A 19246-nucleotide genomic window follows, 5' to 3' on the forward strand; every position below is an offset into this window, starting at 1 on the left:
CAAGTAACCGATAATACAACCCCAAGGAATCAAAATCACTCTTCTCCTCTAGGAGAGTGGTCTCCTATCTATTTGCCCCCAACTCGACCAGCTCTGATCCCACATTGACTGGGGTTGGACAGATCCGCCCCCCTCTCCGGCAGCTAACAAAATGCTGTCGTGTGATGAGGTAGAAGAAGGGGTAGAAGCAGCTGTTGAAACAGAGCAGGCCATGAGCAAAGATGGTCCCAGTCTCCAGGGACTCTGTTGTCTCTGGAGATGATGCTTTGGGTGAGGTCTGCAGGAAGGCAATTATGTGATACGGGGACCAGCAGAGGAAGAAAATGACATGCAAGATAAGAAGGGTCCGGAGGGGCTTCTTGGACCAAGCCGCCCGTTTCTGGCTCCGTCTGGCAGCCAGGGTGACCAAGCAGATGCTGATCAAGGCTAGTGGGACCAGAAACCCAACCAGGAATCGGATAGCAATGTTGGCTGCTTCTCCACTCTCTCTCAACAAGAGGCTCTGATCGGAGCAGAGGCCATGGTAGCACCAGCTGATGATGACAGCCAGAATCCAGATGCTCAGTGTGACCAGGGAGGCCAGATGGACTGTGCAGTGGTTCTGGGCCCACACGGGGCAAACTGTGGTGGCACAGTGGTCGGCACTGACGGCTGTGAGGTGGAAGCTGCTAGAGAACATGCTGAGGGAGGTGATGATGTTGGTTATCTTGCACAGGACGCTTCTCAAATACCATTTGAAGCCCAGGGCCACCATGAGAGGCAGGAAGACAGTGAAGATAAATCCAGCAATGGCCACGTTCAGGTGCCACAGGGCGTTGACTGTTTTCTTCTTCTGGCACCTGGTGATGAAGATGATGAATCCATTCCCCGTCACACCGAGGATGAAGGTCAGGGTGCAGAGCACCATGAAAACTAGGTGCGTCGTCTCCAAAGGAGCTATGGCGTGAAGATGGGCAGCTGCTTCGTAGGCCATCATCTGGGGATAAGCAGAAGCTGTGCAGTTCTGGGACAAAGCAAACAAAGAAGGAACAAATTTGAAGTCTTAATAACAGAGAGAGAGACAGGACAGAAGTGGATCAGACGCAGTCTAAGCACAGCAGCTCTGGTAGTGCAGAAGGAAAAAAGAAAGCAAATGAGGCTGGTTGAAAAGCGAGAGAAAGCGGGGATGGGGAAGGAGGAGGGGAAAAAACCAAAATGATTTTTTTCTCCACTATCTCTTTTCTACTTTTCCAATGGCCACCAAGAATCCTGCAGCTGGAAGTCAAAAGCCAAAGTTATTGGGCGTTTTAAAACAGAAACAAGATGAAAGTAGCCATTTGAAAGGAAGAGGAAATGTTTCATTGTGGCTAGAAATTTTCAATCAACATTTTCAGTTAAAAAAATAATGCTGTTGAAATCGAACATTTTTTTGCGAAATCCCCAACCTGGAAAGCAAGATTCGTTCCACTTTCAAGAAACTAACTTAAAACAAAAATTGCAATTTGAGACAAAATGACAAAAATTCATTTCCCCCTTTGAATTTCATCCTTGAAAAATGTCGCCGGACTTGAATGGCTTTTGGGAAACACTTTGAGTTCGATGAGATTGTATTTTCCAATGGAAAAAATATTCGGTCATAACCTGTCAGTCAATTCTGGTGCTAAGGCCACTCTCTACTGAACAAGAAAACACAAACCCAGAGTGCAAATACAATGTTATGGCAAAAGATAACGTTACGCTTTCAAAGAGATGGTTAGGGGGTGAGCTTACTCCAGTCTGTAAGTACCCACCTACCTAGAGGAACAAGATCCAATGGCGAGTAGAACACAATCCAATGGCTGGAAGTTTAAAGCTAGAGAAATTCAAACTAGGTGCAATTTAACAGTGAAGAGAATTAACCATTGGGACAATGTACCGAGGGCTGTCGTGGGTTCTACAACAATGGCTATTTTTAAATCAAGGCAGGATATTTTTCTAGAGGATCTACTCTAGTTCAAACAGGAACTATTCTGGGGAAGTTCTCTGGCCTGTGTTAAACAGGAGGTCAGTCTAGATCAGTGGTTCGCAATCTTTCCAGATTACTGCACCCCTTACAGAAGTCACTAAACTGGGAGGAGTGGTAGATACGCTGGAGGGTAGGGATAGGATACAGAGGGCCCTAGACAAATTGGAGGATTGGGCCAAAAGAAATATGATGAGGTTCAACAAGGACAAGTGCAGAGTCCTGCACTTAGGATGAAAGAATCCCATGCACCGCTACAGAATAGGGACCAAATGGCTCGGTAGCAGTTCTGCAGAAAAGGACCTAGGGGTGACAGTGGACGAGAAGCTGGATATGAGTCAACAGTGTGCCCTTGTTGCCAAGAAGGCCAATGGCATTTTGGGATGTATATGTAGGGGCATTGCCAGTGGATTGAGGGACGTGATCGTTCCCCTCTATTCGACATTGGTGAGACCTCATCTGGAGTCCTGTGTCCAGTTTTGGGCCCCACACTACAAGAAGGATGTGGGAAAATTGGAAAGAGTCCAGCGGAGGGCAACAAAAATGATTAGGGGACTGGAGCACATGACTTATGAGGAGAGGCTGAGGGAACTGGGATTGTTTAGTCTGCAGAAGAGAAGAGTGAGGGGGGATTTGATAGCTGCTTTCAAACTACCTGAAAGGGGGTTCCAAGGAGGATGGATCTAGACTGTTCTCAGTGGTAGAAGAGGACAGGACAAGGAATAATGGTCTCAAGTTGCAGTGGGGGAGGTTTAGGTTGGATATTAGGAAAAACTTTTTCACTAGGAGGGTGGTGAAGCACTGGAATGCGTTACCTAGGGAGGTGGTGGAATCTCCTTCCTTAGAAATTTTTAAGGTCAGGCTTGACAAAGCCCTGGCTGGGATGATTTAGTTGGGGATTGGTCCTGCTTTGAGCAGGGGGTTGGACTAGATGACCTCCTGAGGTCCCTTCCAACCCTGATATTCTATGAAGTCTGATTTGTCTTGCGTAGCCCCAGGTTTCACCTCACTTAAAAACGACTTGCTTACAAAATCAGGCATAAGAATAGAAAATCATCACAGCACACGACTACTGAACAATTGCTGACTTTCTCATTTCTTCTGTGTGAAATTTCAGTTTGTACTGACTTCGCTAGTGCGTTTTGTGTAGCCGGTTGTAAAACTCAGCAAATCCTCGATACATTGATGTACCCCCTGGAAGACCTCTGCGTACCCCCAGGGGTACATGAACCCCTGGATTAGATTATCCCAGTGGTCCCTTTGGGGCTTAGAATCAATGACTTAGTTATGGGGCTTTCAACAGAGAAGTGGTCTCTTTCGTCTCAATGGGCAGGTAAGCTGTGATAAATAAAGGTGGGAATTAGCTCTCTTTGATGGACACCCAGCCAGCCAGTTAGCTGTAAAATCCCTCTTGGTAGCTGTTCTTTACTAGCTTTACCGGTAAAGGGTTAAAAAGTTCTACCTTCCCACTGCCTTTTTTGATCAGGTGCCCACTTTTCTTTTTTCTTTTTTAAACCTGGGGGACTTTTTAACCCATTACAGTTAAAGCAATTAGAGAACAGCTACCAAGAGGGCTTTTACAGCTAACTGGCTGGCTTTTACAGCTAACTCCCCCCGCCTTTATTTATCACACAAGCTTTGTAAGGCTCTTGCCTGTTGCAGAGCAGTTGCATAAAAGGAGGCGTAATAGAGCTGGACAAAACATTTTTTCAGCGGGAAACTGGGTTTCGAGGAAAGGAAAATTTTCATGGGAGGTGTCAGAAAGTGTGAAAAAAGAATGATTATTTTTAGTGGGGAAACTGCAAATCAACATATTTCATCCAAAAATAGTTTGGCTTTTTGCGGTTTTCAGCCAGCTTTTTTCTTTAGTTTGTTTTCTGTAGTTCTTGGCCTAAATATTTTAGCCAGAAATGTTCAGTTTTCCATCTCCCCCTCCCTCCATACACACACACACACACACACACACACAGTTCAGCTTTCGGTTGCTACTCTCGCTCTCTCTCTCTGTTTTTCCAACCAACCATCATTTTTTTCTGCAGAAAATGATTGATGAAAGCAATTCCCCCCTCGCCCTTTTCATTGAAATCTTCCCTGGAGAAACCCCCCATTTCCCAATAAGCACTATTAATGAATACTCCTGCTGTCTTTCCACATCAGGTCTTACAAGAGGAATTCAGGGCAGATGAAGAGTCCAGGAGATGAGTCAGAAACAAAGAACAGTGTCTTTTAGGAGCTTACGCTCAAATAAATGGGTTAGTCTCTAAGGTGCCACAAGTCCTCCTTTTCTTTTAGGAGCTAGATTCCAGCAGCGACAGAGAGAGAGATCTAGACCTGACGGAGCTGCTCCGCGGGCATGGGGCAGTGGTAACTTTGGCTGATGCCTCTCTAGAAAAGCATTGTATTTGTGAATTAAGGACATGTGTGTTCATGCTGTAAATCAACAAACTGCACTAAGGAACGCTCCAGATTTTGCGTCACTGGTGCTGCATCCTCCTGGGAAACCAACTTAGCTCAGCACCAAATCTGCCTTTGTTTAACAAAGGGATACAAGAGAACATCTCCTGTGCCAGGTTGACCATACCTGTTCCTCCTCACCCATACCACTCCACACCATCGATTGCTGATCCATGCTGACAGACAGAGGGAGACGGAGCACGGAGTGTCTGCAGAGACTACAAACTCCACCAATCCTAAAAAGAAATTAACTGACCTGCCTCGACTCAAAATTGGCTTCTGCTTCGCAAAGGACCATTGACAAAGCATCCAAAGAAAGGGATGAGAGAGGAAGAGATCATAACCACAGCAGCAAGACAGTGGAAAGTGGAATAGGAAGGGTCTTTGGAGATCACTAACTCTGCACAGTCTGGGATGAAATTAACTAACCTCACACATCAAAATTGGTATCTGTTTGGTCAAGGAATGTCAATTCAAGTCTCTGAGGCAGGGAGTGATAAAGAGAGGGAAATGCCCCCACTGAATGCAGAAAGCCAGAGGGAGACGGGGCCGGGAGTGGCCGGGAAGAAATTAATCAACCACTTTTGCAAAGACTGAGAGGTTCCCAAAGACAACCAAGGATTGAAGAAGGGGAAGGGATGCAAGGGGGGTGATCCAGATGATGGAAGCGGGGTTCTCCTTCAAAACGGGGAGGGGAAGAGAAAGAGATGGCAAGGAGGATCATTTTCTTACCTGTGCCTCAGGTGGCCGTGGCATCGTAGCGTCAATCCTGCGTGCTCGACGTGGCTAACAGAGATGGTCTCTGTCTGGGGCAGGAAGCTGTTCTGATGTGGGTTTTGCTGGGTGGGGGGAAGGTGCAGATGGGGGTTGGGTCCAACAGCCTCTGCAAAGCCTCAGAGGCTTCAGGCATTTCTTGCTGTGATCTGAAAGTCATGTGGTCCCCCCCCACCCCCAGCTCTTGCTGTGCAGAATCAGCACCATGGTTCTAAGAGACAAAGACTGACATCCAGGGCTGTTTTGAGGAGCCCTGCTGGGACACAGCCACGTTCTGGCATGGCCCCGGCCCCTTCTCACCAAGGGAAACAGAGATGGAGGTCATCTTGATTAAGTATTGTGCTGTGGCCCCTGGGAAAACTCCACTGAGGATGACTAGCTTTCTGGGGATTGCCGAGAGCAGACTGTGAAGGAGCCAGGGCTGGCAGTCAGGACTCCTGGGTTCCATGCCTGGTTCTGGGAGGGGAGTGGGGTCTAGTGGGTTAGAGCAGGAAGACTGGGAGTCAGAACTCTGGGGTTCTATCCCTGTCTCCATGAAGAGGTGAGAACATAGGCACGGAAATGGACAGGTTTTACACTGCTCAAACCCACTAGACCCCACTCCCCTTTGTTTTCTGTAACTACAATGGCTAGAAACAATTTTTTTCAAATGAAAGCTGAGGTTGTTTCCAGGAGCTGGAGGTTATATGAAATATGGTGCGAATCATGATAAAATCATGAAAGGTACCAACACTGCAAATGGCTTATTTGGGAAGAATTACTCTGTTTCACAAAATTGTGAATTTCTCAGAAAAGGCAGATTTCCTTTGGAAAACACATTCATCAAAAATATATTAGCATGCGGGTCAAATTCTCCATTTTTTTTCTAGTGACTCATCCTCACCAGAACACGGAGAGAGAGACAGAGAGAGGAAACCAGCTTAACCATGAAAGTTATTTGCCAGGTAATAACCATAGGGGAGCCAAACAAACAAAACAGGGATAATATTAAATCTGACTTAAATTTGATTGCAAAAGTCAGGTTTAGAAAACTATACCTGATCACAGAGGTCAGGGTCAGAAGGCTATACCTAAAAGAGAGAGAGAGAGAGAGCTGGGTTCTTACCATTCTGCGAAGCTGAAATCGATCGGGGGACCCAGGTGTGTGGTAGCTGAGGGTCCGGAGCGCTAGAGACAGGCAGAGCCCACAGCACGATCAGTCAGGAGAAGATGAAGTCCCAATGGAAGCGATGCAGATGTTGGATCCAGGCATCAGAACACTTACTTGAGCGTGGGTCGGGGTTTTTGTAGAGAAACAACAATGGTTCAAGGGAGAATTCTAGATTTGTTGATGTGTAAACAAGGGAGGACACCAAAGCTGTTTTGATCAGGCTAGACCATGGGAGCTGATCATTCCTGGCTATGGGCGGTGTTCCTTGGAGGGAGCTCACATTGCAATTAGGGAGCTGCAGTATTTTGGATACCAATGAAGGATTTATTACTAGAATTGGTCTGATAACTAATGAGCTGGGGGTGTGCAGGCGTGGGTTCATTAACATTTGAAGCAGAGATCCCCCATCATGCAGTGCTTCCCTGCTGTTCTGGTCCCAGAGTTCCCTGAGGTTCTTGCTTTGGAATCTCTGTTCTCCATTCTGTCTGCTAATGGAGATGCCTCCTTGTCCCCTCTTCAATGCAAAAGAGGCTAGGGAAGTTTCCTTAATTCTGTCAACCTTCTCTGGAGGGGTTTAGGTGGGTCTCCCACCGCCTTTTGACTGCTTTTTGTAAGTCTTTCTTCTGATCAGTTTTGGTTCAAGCAGAGGCTGGGGGGGGCGGAGGTCTTTTGTGAGTCAGACAGGCTGGGTACTGCCCCCTGGTTCCCCAAGAAGACAGTGCTGTTAGGTAACAAGTCCACCCGTTGCTGGGGTGCTTGCACTGAGTGAGTATCCCCATCACATCTTTACTCCGTGGTACCAGGTCTGATCTTCCATCCATTGCAGCTGCCGCATCATTCGCTGGATCCAGCAAACCAGTAGAACCAGACCAATTGCTAGTATAATTTGGAAACCAATGATCACCACAATGGGGTGAAGCAGGATATTCAAAAGACGTGTTGCACTGAGGCTCCACCCAAGCAAAGGCTCCCACCAGGAGTGATGGCCTGTGTTGTAGCTGCTAGCCTAGAGATCTCTTGGTTGTGGTGTTGAATCTCGAGTTTGCCATTCTCCCCCAAAGTTCGGAGCTTCAGCAGCTCAGTTGGTAAGGAGGGATGAGTTAATAGTCCCTTTAATGGCAGTGAGACCCATTCTCAGTGAAATGGGGGAAACCTCCTTGTAGAGCTCAGGATTGGCTTTCAATTGTTGTACAGCCCATATAGGCACAGTAAACTTAACATCACAACTAACAATGGTGGTTACATTACCGAAACAGCGATTAACGTACGGCACCATGGGTGGAATCCAATGTCCATTAATCAATACAATATAACAGCTCATTCTTACACACACGTGCATTACCAACATAGACAATAACAGACGGATAACATCGAAGCAACAGTAAGACTTATTCCCAGCTTGTGGGAAGAAGCATTCATCGTGTTCCTCCAATGCTTGGTCTTCACAGATTTAGCCCAAACCTTCTTTTCTCCTACACCTTTACATTTACTGTGTTTCACACATTATCTTTCTGCCAGGCCCATGTGTTAGGATCTCTGGAGTACATTACTGAGTTACCACTAACATGTAATCCCAGTGGGACTACTGGGTGAATTATTCTAATTTCTTTGCCTGCCACAGTTATCAGGAATAACTGCAAGCTTTGCTGGTGGTGACTGTACGAACGTTAACTAGTCTCCACCAGGGCCAGAGGACTAATTCTGTCTCCGTTACATGGGACCGAATCAAGTTGATTGCTTCCATGGGAATTTGTCCTGCTATGGCTTGCTGAATCATTTCCATGATTATGTTCTGGGTGAGAGCCTGAGCTTGCTCACACGCTGAAGTCAATGAGACATTATTCTGGAAGGAAGTCCAGGAAGTATTAGTCTGCAGAAGAGAAGAATTAAGGGGGATTTGATAGCTGCTTTCAACTACCTGAGAGGTGGTTCCAGAGAGGATGGTTCTAGACTATTCTCAGTGGTAGAAGAGGACAGGACAAGGAGTAATGGTCTCAAGTTGCAGTGGGGGAGGTTTAGGTTGGATATTAGGAAAAACTTTTTCACTAGGAGGGTGGTGAAACACTGGAATGCGTTACCTAGGGAGGTGGTAGAATCTCCTTCCTTAGAAGTTTTTAAGGTCAGGCTTGACAAAGCCCTGGCTGGGATGATTTAATTGGGGATTGGTCCTGCTTTGAGCAGGGGTTGGACTAGATGACCTCCTGAGGTCCCTTCCAACCCTGATAGTCTATGATTCTAAGGATTGTGCACCAGACAGACATCATTAACTATTCATCTTTTTCTATGAGTCTTTCCCACCCAGATAATACCTTACTTATTAACTGCTGTTCCGCACTTAACTGTTTCAAAGATGCTGTTAACGGGGTTCCCATCTTTTCTATGTTTTCGGTGGCATATGATGGTTTATTAGCCAGAACTTCTATGTTTGTGGTATCAACTAAAGAGATTCCTGTTCCTACAGGTGAAATCCAAACACTTAATTCCCTTTTAACTCTATTTACATGGTCAGCCCCTTGCCACATTCTTACCCATTCATTCCAGCCCTTATGGCTAATTCCAATCAAGGGAGCGGATGCAGGTGCAATGTGAGAGATATTCAGGCCTTCTAAGTGGATGCGAACTTCCTTCAGAGAAGTCTGAGGCTGAAGGACCAAATGTTCTTGTTGTTGTTGATCCAATTTTAACATGTGAGGTCCTGAAACTGGGGCTCTTAAACATCGGAGGGGAGCGAGGTTTGTGATCAGAGGGTCAACATTTAAAACTGGTTTTTGTTTTTGGCCCAATTTCATTCTGTACAATCCAGGGTCATGGGATCCCTCTGAAATGGCAGTGTGTCCATAGAATTTAAACTGAATTGTTGGCATGAGCTTGTCACAATGTCTGCCCTTTAATGGAACTACCCAGTCTTGCTGAGTCTGGTCATTCCAGCTAAAGTCCAATTCAGCGGTTCCCAGTTTACAAGGAACCGTGTGATATTTTTCCTGCTGGCGTGATCAGAGACAGCTGCAGTTCATCTCCAGGTAACGGAGGTGTCTGTGTTCCGACGACAATGATGACACATAGGGGCATAGTTGATCCCCAAACAGCAGAGGAAACCAGGACTATCCTGCACCTTCCGCTACCCGGGAGGCTGTCACTGGGTGTGTTTGATGGTGTACGTCCCTTTCGAGACCACAACGGCTTACAGAAGAATGGGACGGAGCCTGGCGTGGTAACAAAATGTGAGTGACTCCCCGGTGGCACTCTGCGTGCAATTGGCAATGCTTTCCATGGGGCAACCCGAGGAGTTGCCGACAGTGTAGAACCGGTAGCGATGCTGCAGGGCCAGGGGGCTGCTCCCATTCCCATAGAATCCAGACATGTGGCAGAGCAATTTTACTTCCTGGGCTCCAGCTGGCCAGCACCTCCAGAGGCTCAGAGGATCGCAGGTTCAGCATAGAGCCTGGACAGCATCAGACACTTATGAACAGCAGGGTGCTGGTGCACCATTGGGATGTCATGGCTCGTGTTCGGGACCTGTGAGAACAGAGAACAAATTTCCACACTCCCCCCATATATACTGGGGGAGTCTGGGATCAATAGTGCAGAGTGACCGTGAAGCAGTGACCTACGTGAAGGTGCCCATAATAAGTCAAGGACTTCTCTGGCCTTTTCCTGACTCAACATCGGGGTAGGCACTAACAAGCCCACCCAACACATATTTTCCAATGGCCCCGTGCCGTTCCTTCTTGCCGGCAGGATGGAGAAGACAGTTCTACTATTCCTTGGGGGTCAGATGGTTTACCCTTCCACTCTTTGAGCTGTGAGGAATGAAACCATTTCCGCCAGCATTTCCCGTTTTTTCCATTCAGGATTTCTACCTGATAAACGCTGGGGCTGGCCTGATTCACAGTAAAGCAGGGGCCATCCCAGGTGTGTGTCACAGCGTGCTCCTTTGCTGAAAACCTTCTGTCCATCACTGGTTGGCCTAATTCCCATATCAAAGGAGGTTTTCCCCAGTCTAGTTTTTTGTCCAGGTTTTGCTGTACGATGCCTGTCTATGCTGCCACTCGCATGCGCAACGCAGTGATCGTCTCTGCTAACGGTTGTACCCATTCATCTGTTCCCACCTTCCCTTCCCAGGCACTAGGCAGCTCCACTCCCAACGACCAACTTTCAGCCATGCACATTTGCCTTCCAGTCATAACTTTAAAGGGAGTGTACCCATGGATCGCCATGGAGCCTCTCTGAGCCATTCAGACGATTGGTAGCTTTTCATCCCCACCCCTCCCTGAGCACTTTACTTGTTTTTTCAAAGCTTCCTTTAGCGTGCGATTGGTTCATTCAACTTGTGCAGAGGACTCGGGGTGTCCAGCTATGTGGAAACGGTGCTTAATGCCGAAAGCCTTACGTAGCTCTTGCAGAACATCTCCCACAAAATGGGATCCCAAATCTGAATCAATTACTCTGGGAATTCCTGTTTTTGAGAAAACCATGTTAAAGAGCTGCTTAGCCGTGACCGAGGCAGGGTTGGTTTTAGTAGGGATGGCGTCCACCCATTTGGAGAAGGGATCTGCTATTACCCGGCAGTATTTATTCCCCCTGCTGGTGGTGGGTAAAGGGCCTATGTAATCCATCTGAATCTACCCTCTATGCCCCAATCCATGTTTCTGAACCTGGCCATCAGCATTAATCATGGTGCACTGCAGACAATTATCACACCACAGATCGATATCCGCTCCCATGCCTGGCCACCACCCTGTATCTTTAACCCTGTTTAAGGTACCCCCTTTTCCTCTTTGCCCTTGCTCATGCACAAATGGAATCAGGTCCCCCCGCACCTGGCTGGCGACTATCCAGTGCCTTTGACTACCTGTGTCCACTGCCCACCAGACATTTACAACCTGCTCAACCCTGTATTTTTCTGTGGGATCTTTCCCTATCCTGGCTAAGGACCGGATTTCTGTATCCCCATCTTGACGGGGACTTAAGCCCAAGGTATCTATTCCTTTGCCTAAAGTTTTTCCCTGGGTAGTTACTGCCTCTGTTTGTTTTACCTGGTCTGTGTCTCTAGTGTGGTCACTAGCAGCAGCAGCTTTGGCTAAGGCGCCAGCTCGGTTGTTCCAATGTGCCTCTTCGGAGTGATTTTTCTGATGTCCCTTTGTGTGAGTCACCCGGGTGTCTCCAGTTCTTTCCTTGATAACCTGTTTATCAGTGGGTCTCCCTCCGGAGATCCACTGGGGACTTAGAATGTTTACTGATGCTCCAGTGTCCACTGGCAATTGGGCAAATATCCCTGGGTTCCCCACTGTAGCCCTCCCAGTGGGTCTCCCCCATACGTCACACTGAAGTCTTGCAATCAGCTGGAGAGGCCCGCGGGGACCCGGGCATCCCTACTGCTTGGCCGACTCCCTCGAGAGCCTCCACTCAGACAGGGATCTGGTTTTGACAGGGAGTGAGCGTGGGGAATGCACTCCGTACTGGGACAGCGGGAGGAGGCGGGGGGCTCCCTGCATTCACTCTGTTCTCTGCATCACCTGAGACAAAGCATTAATCAGGATGCTGAGGAGCTGACGATCGTATTTTTCCATATCTTCCCCTAACTTCACCAGCTCCATCCAAATCATGGATGGAATTTTCTGAGAATCCATTCTGAGATTTTTCTGGTTTTGTCTGAGAATTTAGTCCTGCATAAGTGCTCTGTACTAATCCAGGTCCCTGATAACGGGCAGTGATAATCCCATTCTCTTCTGTCTGGGGTAATGAATCAGAGAGAGCTGCCAGCCTCTTTCTTCGAATTAAGTAAGCTTCGGGGGCCTCTTCTGGTTTCTGCTCTTCCATTATATATAGTTTCTTAAGGGAAGACGCAGGCAGGAATATTTTAAGAGCACTTACCATCCATTTCTGAGGTCCAGGGGTAGGCCGCCCCCAAGAACCTAAGTCTATGTCCAGAGCATCTGCATCACAAGGAGAGGTGCATGACTGAGCCAATTGGGTTAAGTCCATGCCATCAGCAGAGGGGTGCATTTGCCAAACACGGGGCAGCCATGCCACGGCTGTGTCACGGTTCCGTGGCCCCAGTCTCTCGGCAATAGCCTTGGCCTGACTAGGAGACCACCTTACTACATCCATGACCAGCTCCCTTGTGGAAACAGGGGCAACGTTATGCATGTGTGGCCAGTCGGGGTTCAATGGGTTTCTGGGGTCAGCATCGGGGGTCTCTCTTTTTTCCCCCCCAGAGGGCTCAAAATCGCAATTCTCTCTCAACCTTACAGCCGCTACCCACCCCCACCCATGGGCACTAAATTGGGCACACAATTTACTAATCTCTGCCTCACACTCCTGATGGCCTGCTGCTGCCTTATTCTCATCTGCCAGGAAGTGATTTCCTGCTTTCGCTTCTTCTAACAACATTTGTGTGCGTGTTAACTCTTTCCTGTACTGTTCTGCATCCCTGCCGGCCTGGTCTCTCTCCTCTTGTACATTTATAAGCACAGCCACCAGTCTGAGCTTTTCTGCTATCAGTTCACACTCGTCGGTCTCACATTTCTTCAAACACTGTTGTAACTGCTTGTTCTCCAGCTCCAATTCCTGCCTTCTCTTTACCATTTCAACCCTGTCCAGGCATGCATAAAACAATGCCCATGCAGCAGCCGGCTTAAAGGTTGTGCAATGTTGTTCAAAGCTCAGACTCGCTCCAATCAGGGGACTCTCACCCTTAAAGCACCCCCTTTCCCAGGGGCATTTCCTCTCCTTCATTACCCGTCTCTCTAACCTGTTGGTTTTCTCCTGTCTCAAGTGAGCAGCCAAGGGGTTTTTCCCCAAGCCATCTCTACTTCCCTTATCTCAATAATGATCCCGACCAAAAGCCCTTTCATGCAGTCACATTATTGCTCTAAAATCTTTACTTTTACAGTACAACTCTTGAACAGGGTTGGCTCTAGGCTTTTTGCTGCCCGAAGTGCCAGAATGCCACCCCTTGAAAAGTGGTGTCCCAAGCACGTGCTTGGTTTGCTGGTGCCTAGAGCCGGCCCTGCTCTTTAACTCCTTACTGCACGGTCCTACAGTTATTCTAGGCACGATTCTTAACTTAAAAGTTACAGGACGTTACCAAATATCCGAAGAGAGAGAGAGAGACCTCACTAAAGGAGCTTAGTCTGAAAAAGGAAGAGACAGTTTGCTCAGGTCAGTGCCTCAGTTTCCCCATTCCACAGCAACCACTCAACAAATACCATGTGATTAGGGTCACATGCTGCCCACGTTCCTCCATCAATTTGTTACCAGATTTGCCCGTTACTTTGGGGTCCGCTCATTTATTAGAGCTTATGCTCAAATCAATTTGTTAGTCTCTAAAGTGCCACAAGTCCTCCTTTTCTTTTTGCGGATACAGGCTAACGTGGCTGCTACTCTGAAACCTGAGGTGGGGGGCTGTAATGCTATCCACGTACTGCTTGTGTTCTCATACGGAGCTCTGCTTCTCCCTGCTGCTCGGCCCTCCCAATGGCGCTGTCCTGCCGGACCTCGGTTCCCCAGGGCTGGGTTCTTGCAGCCCCAGAATCAGAGGCACACACACACATTAACAGAGCCCATCTGAGAGGACCGGGTTAATCAGCACTCCCAAGCTGACCCCTTAGATGTCCCTGGACTCAGCAGGCCGGGTCGAGCAGCATTTCCAAACTGTCAGGCTCATATGCCCCTGGACTCAGCACATCTCTATCCCCACTTTCATGTACAATTGTTCTGGTTGTAACCCACTTGATGAGCAAACCCCACAGGATTTTTGGGCGCTGCAGGGATCTTAAGCTTAGGTACGAGGAGCGTTGCTGCAGAGCGAATGAGGAAACCAAAAACCACCCACGAGGGGGAGCGAGAGAGAGAGAGAGGGGCAACCAACTTAATCATGAAAGTTATTTATTGCCAGGTAATAATCATAGGGGAGCCAAAACAAACAAAACTGTGCTACTATTAAATCTAACTTAAATTTGATTGCAAAAGTAATGTTTAGAAAACTATAACTGATCACACAAGTCAGGGTCAGAAGGCTATACCTAAAAGAGAGAGAGAGAGAGAGCTGGGTTCTTACCACTCTGTGAAGCTTGAATCGATCGGGGGACCCAGGTGTTGGTGGTAGCTGAGGGTCCGGCGTGCTGGAGACAGGCAGAGCCCCCAACACAATCAGTCAGGAGAAGATGAAGTCCCAATGGAAGTGATGCAGATTTTGGATCCAGGCATCAGAACACTTACTTGAGCGTGGGTCGGGGATTTTCCAGAGAAACAACAATGGTTCAAGGGAGAACTCGAGATTTGTTGATGTGTAAACAAGGGAGGACACCAAAGCTGTTTTGATCAGGCTAGACCATGGGAGCTGATCATTCCTGGCTATGGGCGGTGTTCCTTGGAGGGAGCTCACAATGCAATTAGGGAGCTGCAGTATTTTGGATACCAATGAAGGATTTATTACTAGAATTGGTCTGATAACTAATGAGCTGGGGGTGTGCAGGCGTGGGTTCATTAACATCTGGAGCAGAGATCCCCCATCATGCAGTGCTTCCCTGCTGTTCTGGTCCCAGAGTTCCCTGCGGTTCTTGCCTTGGAATCTCTGTTCTCCATTCTGTCTGCTAATGGAGATGCCTCCTTGTCCCCTCTTCAATGCAAATGAGGCTAGTGGAGTTTCCTTAATCCTGTCACCCTTGTCCCAGGGGTTTAGGTGTGTCTCCCACGGCCTTTTCATTGCTTTTTGTGAGTCTTTCTTCTGATTGGTTTTGGTTCAAGCAGAGGTTGGGGGGGGTCTTTCATGAGTCAGAGAGGCTGGGTACTGCACCCTGGTTCCCCAAGAACACAGAGCTGATAGGTAACATGATAATGTACATCTTTCTGGTGCTCTTTGGCCTGACCTTCCTCGCCGGGATGTTTTTGAATGACTACATCATCTTCCTCCCTGGCTTCTTCATGGAGAGGATGGTCAACATCTTCCGGGTCCTCAGCTTGGCCATGCACCTCCTTCTCAGGGCTTAATAGATAGACTGTGGCAGGCAGTGCTTAACAATGAGGGTAATTAATCACTGGAGCCATCTACCAAGAATTGCAATGGATTCTCCATCACTGGCAAATTATAGATCAAGATTGGATGCTTTTCTGAAAGATAAACACTAGACATAATTTTTTAGAAAATTCTATGGCCTGTGTTATCCAGGAGGTCAGACTATATGAGCACAATGATCCTTTCTGGCCTTGGACTCCTGGGTTCTTTCCTGGATATGGAAAAGAGGGGGGCTAGTGGGTCAGAGCAGGGGCACTGGGCATCAGTTCCAAAGATTTTATCATCTAAACAGGCAAATGCACAATTTTTTTACAGCATCGGAAACTCCTGATCTGAAGTCCTGGCTTACAGGCTGGGAACTGAACTCCTGACCCCAGCGGGCTGACTCTCCTTAATCCTGTGAACAACTGTAAATTGGGGGAAGTGGCAGGTTCTGCTTCTCTTTCCCTGCTGTTTCCTCTTTTAGGAAAAACAGAGCCAGAATCAATGTTAAAACTGAGGCCTTTATTGTTTGCCTCAAGCAGGATTCCATCCAAGCTAGGTGATAGCTCCAGGAGGGGAGTGGGGTGTAATGAATGGAGCAGGGGGGTCTGGGAGCCAGGACTCCTGGGTTCTATCCCCAGCTCAGGGGAGGGGAGTGGGGTCTAGTTGGTTAGATTGCGGGGAGCGGGGGGGAGAATAGGAGCCAGGACTCCTGGTTCTATCCTCAGCTTGGGGAAGGGAGAGGTGAGTAGCCTGATCATAATGGGGGCAATTCCACCTCTGACCTACTGCTCTCCTGGTTCTTGTTGGGGAGGGTGGCCTGGACCTCAGCCTCACTGAAGGCCCTCTGGAAGGCCAAGACCACGGAGAGCCACAGTGTGTCCTTGCAGCCCCAGCCCATGAAGGCGTACAGGGCAGGGTTGAGGCAGCTATTCAGGTAGGCCAAGGGAAGTGCGACATCATGGAGAACCTGTATTGCTGGAGTCACCCCCTTTGCCAACATGGCCAATAGGGTGGAGAGGTGGTAGGGGAACCAGCAGAGGAAGAAGGCCGTCACCACGGCCACCATGATCTTGTAGGGCCTGCCAGAGCGGACGACATGGTTCCTCATCAGTTTGGCAGTGATGACTCCGTAGCAGGTCAGGATGATGGCAAATGGCACCAGGAACCCAGTCACAAAGCAGGTGAGCACCATGGCCCAGTGTCGAATCTCCCACAATGTGGCCACCTCCTCCCTAGTGAAGTTCCCCACTGGGATGTAGTTGTTGTAGCAGATGGTGATGTCCCCCTCAAGCGGGAAGCTCCTAATGTCCCGGAAAACTATATATGGTGTGCTGAGAGCCAGAGCTGCAAGCCAAACAGCCGCAGCTACCCAGAAAGCCAGCCGGGGCGAGCGGTGGTTGTGGGCCCAGACCGACCAGGCCACGGAGATGCAGCGGTCGGCGCTGATGACGGTGAGGAGGAAGACACTGGCGAAGAGGTTGAGGAAGGACACTGCGCTGTGGATCTTACACAGTGTCTGGCCAAAGGGCCAGTGGAAGTTCAGCGCTGCATAGGCCACCTCCATGGAGAGGAAGGAGGTGAAGATGAAGTCGGCCACAGCCAGGTTGAGGTACCAGATAGAGACCACCGTCTTCGTCATCCAGAAGCTAGCGATGAAGATAACCAGGCCATTGCCCACTACTCCGAGTAGGAATCCCAGACTGAAGAGGACGGCAAAGAGAACTCCTCTCCATTCATGCTGGGCTCCACCCTCTTCTCCATGCTGGTAGGGATTCCCGAAGAAGGGGTGTAAGGTGCTGTTCACATATGGAAAGGCGGGGTGGGCCCAGCGGGACTGGAAGGGCGTGGTCTCCTCCATCCTACAACAACCAAACCCAGATCCACTGTCACCATTCGCACCGCTGGGGCGAGAGAGCAGGGAGTTAAAAGAGCTGGGCAGAAAACTTTTTTCCCCAATGCCACTTTTTTCAACTTTTGAAAAATTGTTCCATCCTGAATTGGAGCCAAATCTTGAAATCTCAATATTTTAATGGACCAAAAACCAAAAATCGGTTCAGGATAATCATAGATTCCAAGGCCAGAAGGCACCATTGTGATAATCTAGTCTGACCTTTACGACACAGGCCAGAGAACGTCACCAAATTAATTCCTGTTTGAACTAGAGCAGATATCTTAAAAACAATCCCACCCTGCTACCAAAATTGCCCACGGTGGAGAATCCACCCTCATCAAAACCCTCTGTTCTGACCATTTCTAAATGTGGCATTTTCAGTTCCACCCGCCTTTTTATTTCTTTTAAATTGTTTTTACAAATAATAATTAGCTTAATTTTTCCCAAACAAAAAAGCGGTTTTGGAATAATTGGATTTTTTCATCTGCCCTGTCACAACTTTTTTCCCAAAAAACTTTTTTGGGGTCAGGAAACTGGTGAAATTCCCAGAAAAACTTTGATGTCAATGAATCAGGTGTTTTAGACATGAAACCATCTTGTCAAAAGTTTCCTGACCAGCTCTGGAGATAAGTAGAGTGAGACAAGGTGAAAAACCTTCCCCTTTCTTCCCCTGGCAGAGGGAATGGGGCATTCCCTTTCCTGGGGGGCAGGATTTCCCCTTTTGTCTCCTGGAGGGGTGGATCTGCTTCCTCCCCCTCTCCTCTCCCCCATACTGCCTGCTAATTGGCAACCACTTCCCCACGCCCTCCGCTGATTGGCCACATGTCAATGACACTCAATAACTGGCTGCAGGATACCGAGAGATAAAAGTGGGGGGAGTTTCTGGGGCAGGAGCTGGTCCAATCCAGTTCTGACCAGACCAATCAGGGTGGGGGGTAGGAGAGGGAGGAGCCAACCCAGGCCACACCCCCACAGACTGAAGTGGGGTGCAGCTGTGCTGATGTGGGAATAGGGTTGGGGTGGTTATGTGGGGTGGGAATAGGACATCTCCCATCCAGGGCTGGAGCAGCTGGATATGGGGGTAGCACCTCCTTGTTGGTGGGTATCAGGGGCCAGCAGGCTCCATCCACAGCCACCTCCCAGGGTCTGCTGGTCCGTTCCCAAATCTTCCCAGATTCAGCCCAGCTGTCGCCCCGACCGCACCCTCTGCGGAGCCGCAGCCCCATCAGCTTCCTGGGGGATCCACCGGCTCCGTCGGGGGCAGGCTGGGGTATTGGGGGACTCCTCACAAGAGGGACCCTGCCTGGGGAGGGGAGGTGGGAGGGACCCGGGGCTGAGTTGGAGGGATCCGAGCCTTTCCTTACCCCGGTCTCAGAGGGACGTCTCTCTGCGGATCTCCAGAGCTGGTCTCCTCCCGTGGCCCCGGCAGGTTGCACTCTGGCCAGGCTGGGAAGCTTGGAGGAGTCATGGGAAGGGGAAGGAGGAGAAGGGGGTTGGGCCTGGGGCTGCCTCAGTACTTTCATTTCCTCTGGTGATTTGTTGCTAGCAAAGGGATCAGACAGCTTCTCAGGACTGCCCTGCACTCCCAACCTCTGGTATTATTCTCAGCTCCCTGTTTGCTTTTTATCATGCTCCCCCTCCTTATCCCATGTAGACTTCACACCCCTCCCAGAATGGGGGAGAGAACCCAGAAGTCCCGGCTCCCACCCTCACCTCTGTTCTAACTCATTAGACCACATTCCCCTCCTACACCATGGGAGAGACCCCAGGAGTCCTGACTCTTTCTCGTTCTATCCCTGCTCCCTTTAGCAAGAAGCAACCCCCTCTGCTTCTCCCACCCCACTTGGACCATCCCCATTGTCTCTCTGCTCTTCCTCTACCTACCAGTCCTTCAGGAACTCAGTTCTCTGGCTTAGGCTCATGGTGGAGGCCGGAATACCAAGCTCTAGGGCAGCACAAAGGGGCATTAAATGAGGGAGCAGGATACCAGTC

At 48.9% G+C, this 19246-nt stretch overlaps 2 protein-coding genes across 2 annotated transcripts; both read right to left on the minus strand.

Annotated features, from left to right (window-relative positions):
* On the minus strand, positions 1–973 carry LOC140902970 (chemerin-like receptor 1). The gene has a single exon (XM_073323550.1). It carries the CDS (start codon positions 971–973, stop codon positions 65–67), a length of 909 nt encoding a protein of 302 aa, XP_073179651.1. The 3' UTR covers positions 1–64.
* Positions 974–14363: 13390 nt separating this feature from the next.
* LOC140902663 (chemerin-like receptor 1) lies at positions 14364–18666 on the minus strand. The gene is made up of 2 exons (XM_073322990.1): positions 18619–18666; positions 14364–17222 (listed from the first exon to the last, which is right to left on the minus strand). Exon 2 carries the CDS (start codon positions 17219–17221, stop codon positions 16118–16120), a length of 1104 nt encoding a protein of 367 aa, XP_073179091.1. The 5' UTR covers position 17222; positions 18619–18666; the 3' UTR covers positions 14364–16117.
* Between the last annotated feature and the right edge of the window lie 580 nt (positions 18667–19246).

This window comes from Lepidochelys kempii, chromosome 24 (assembly GCF_965140265.1).
Source record: "Lepidochelys kempii isolate rLepKem1 chromosome 24, rLepKem1.hap2, whole genome shotgun sequence".
NCBI classification, from domain to species: Eukaryota; Metazoa; Chordata; order Testudines; family Cheloniidae; genus Lepidochelys; species Lepidochelys kempii.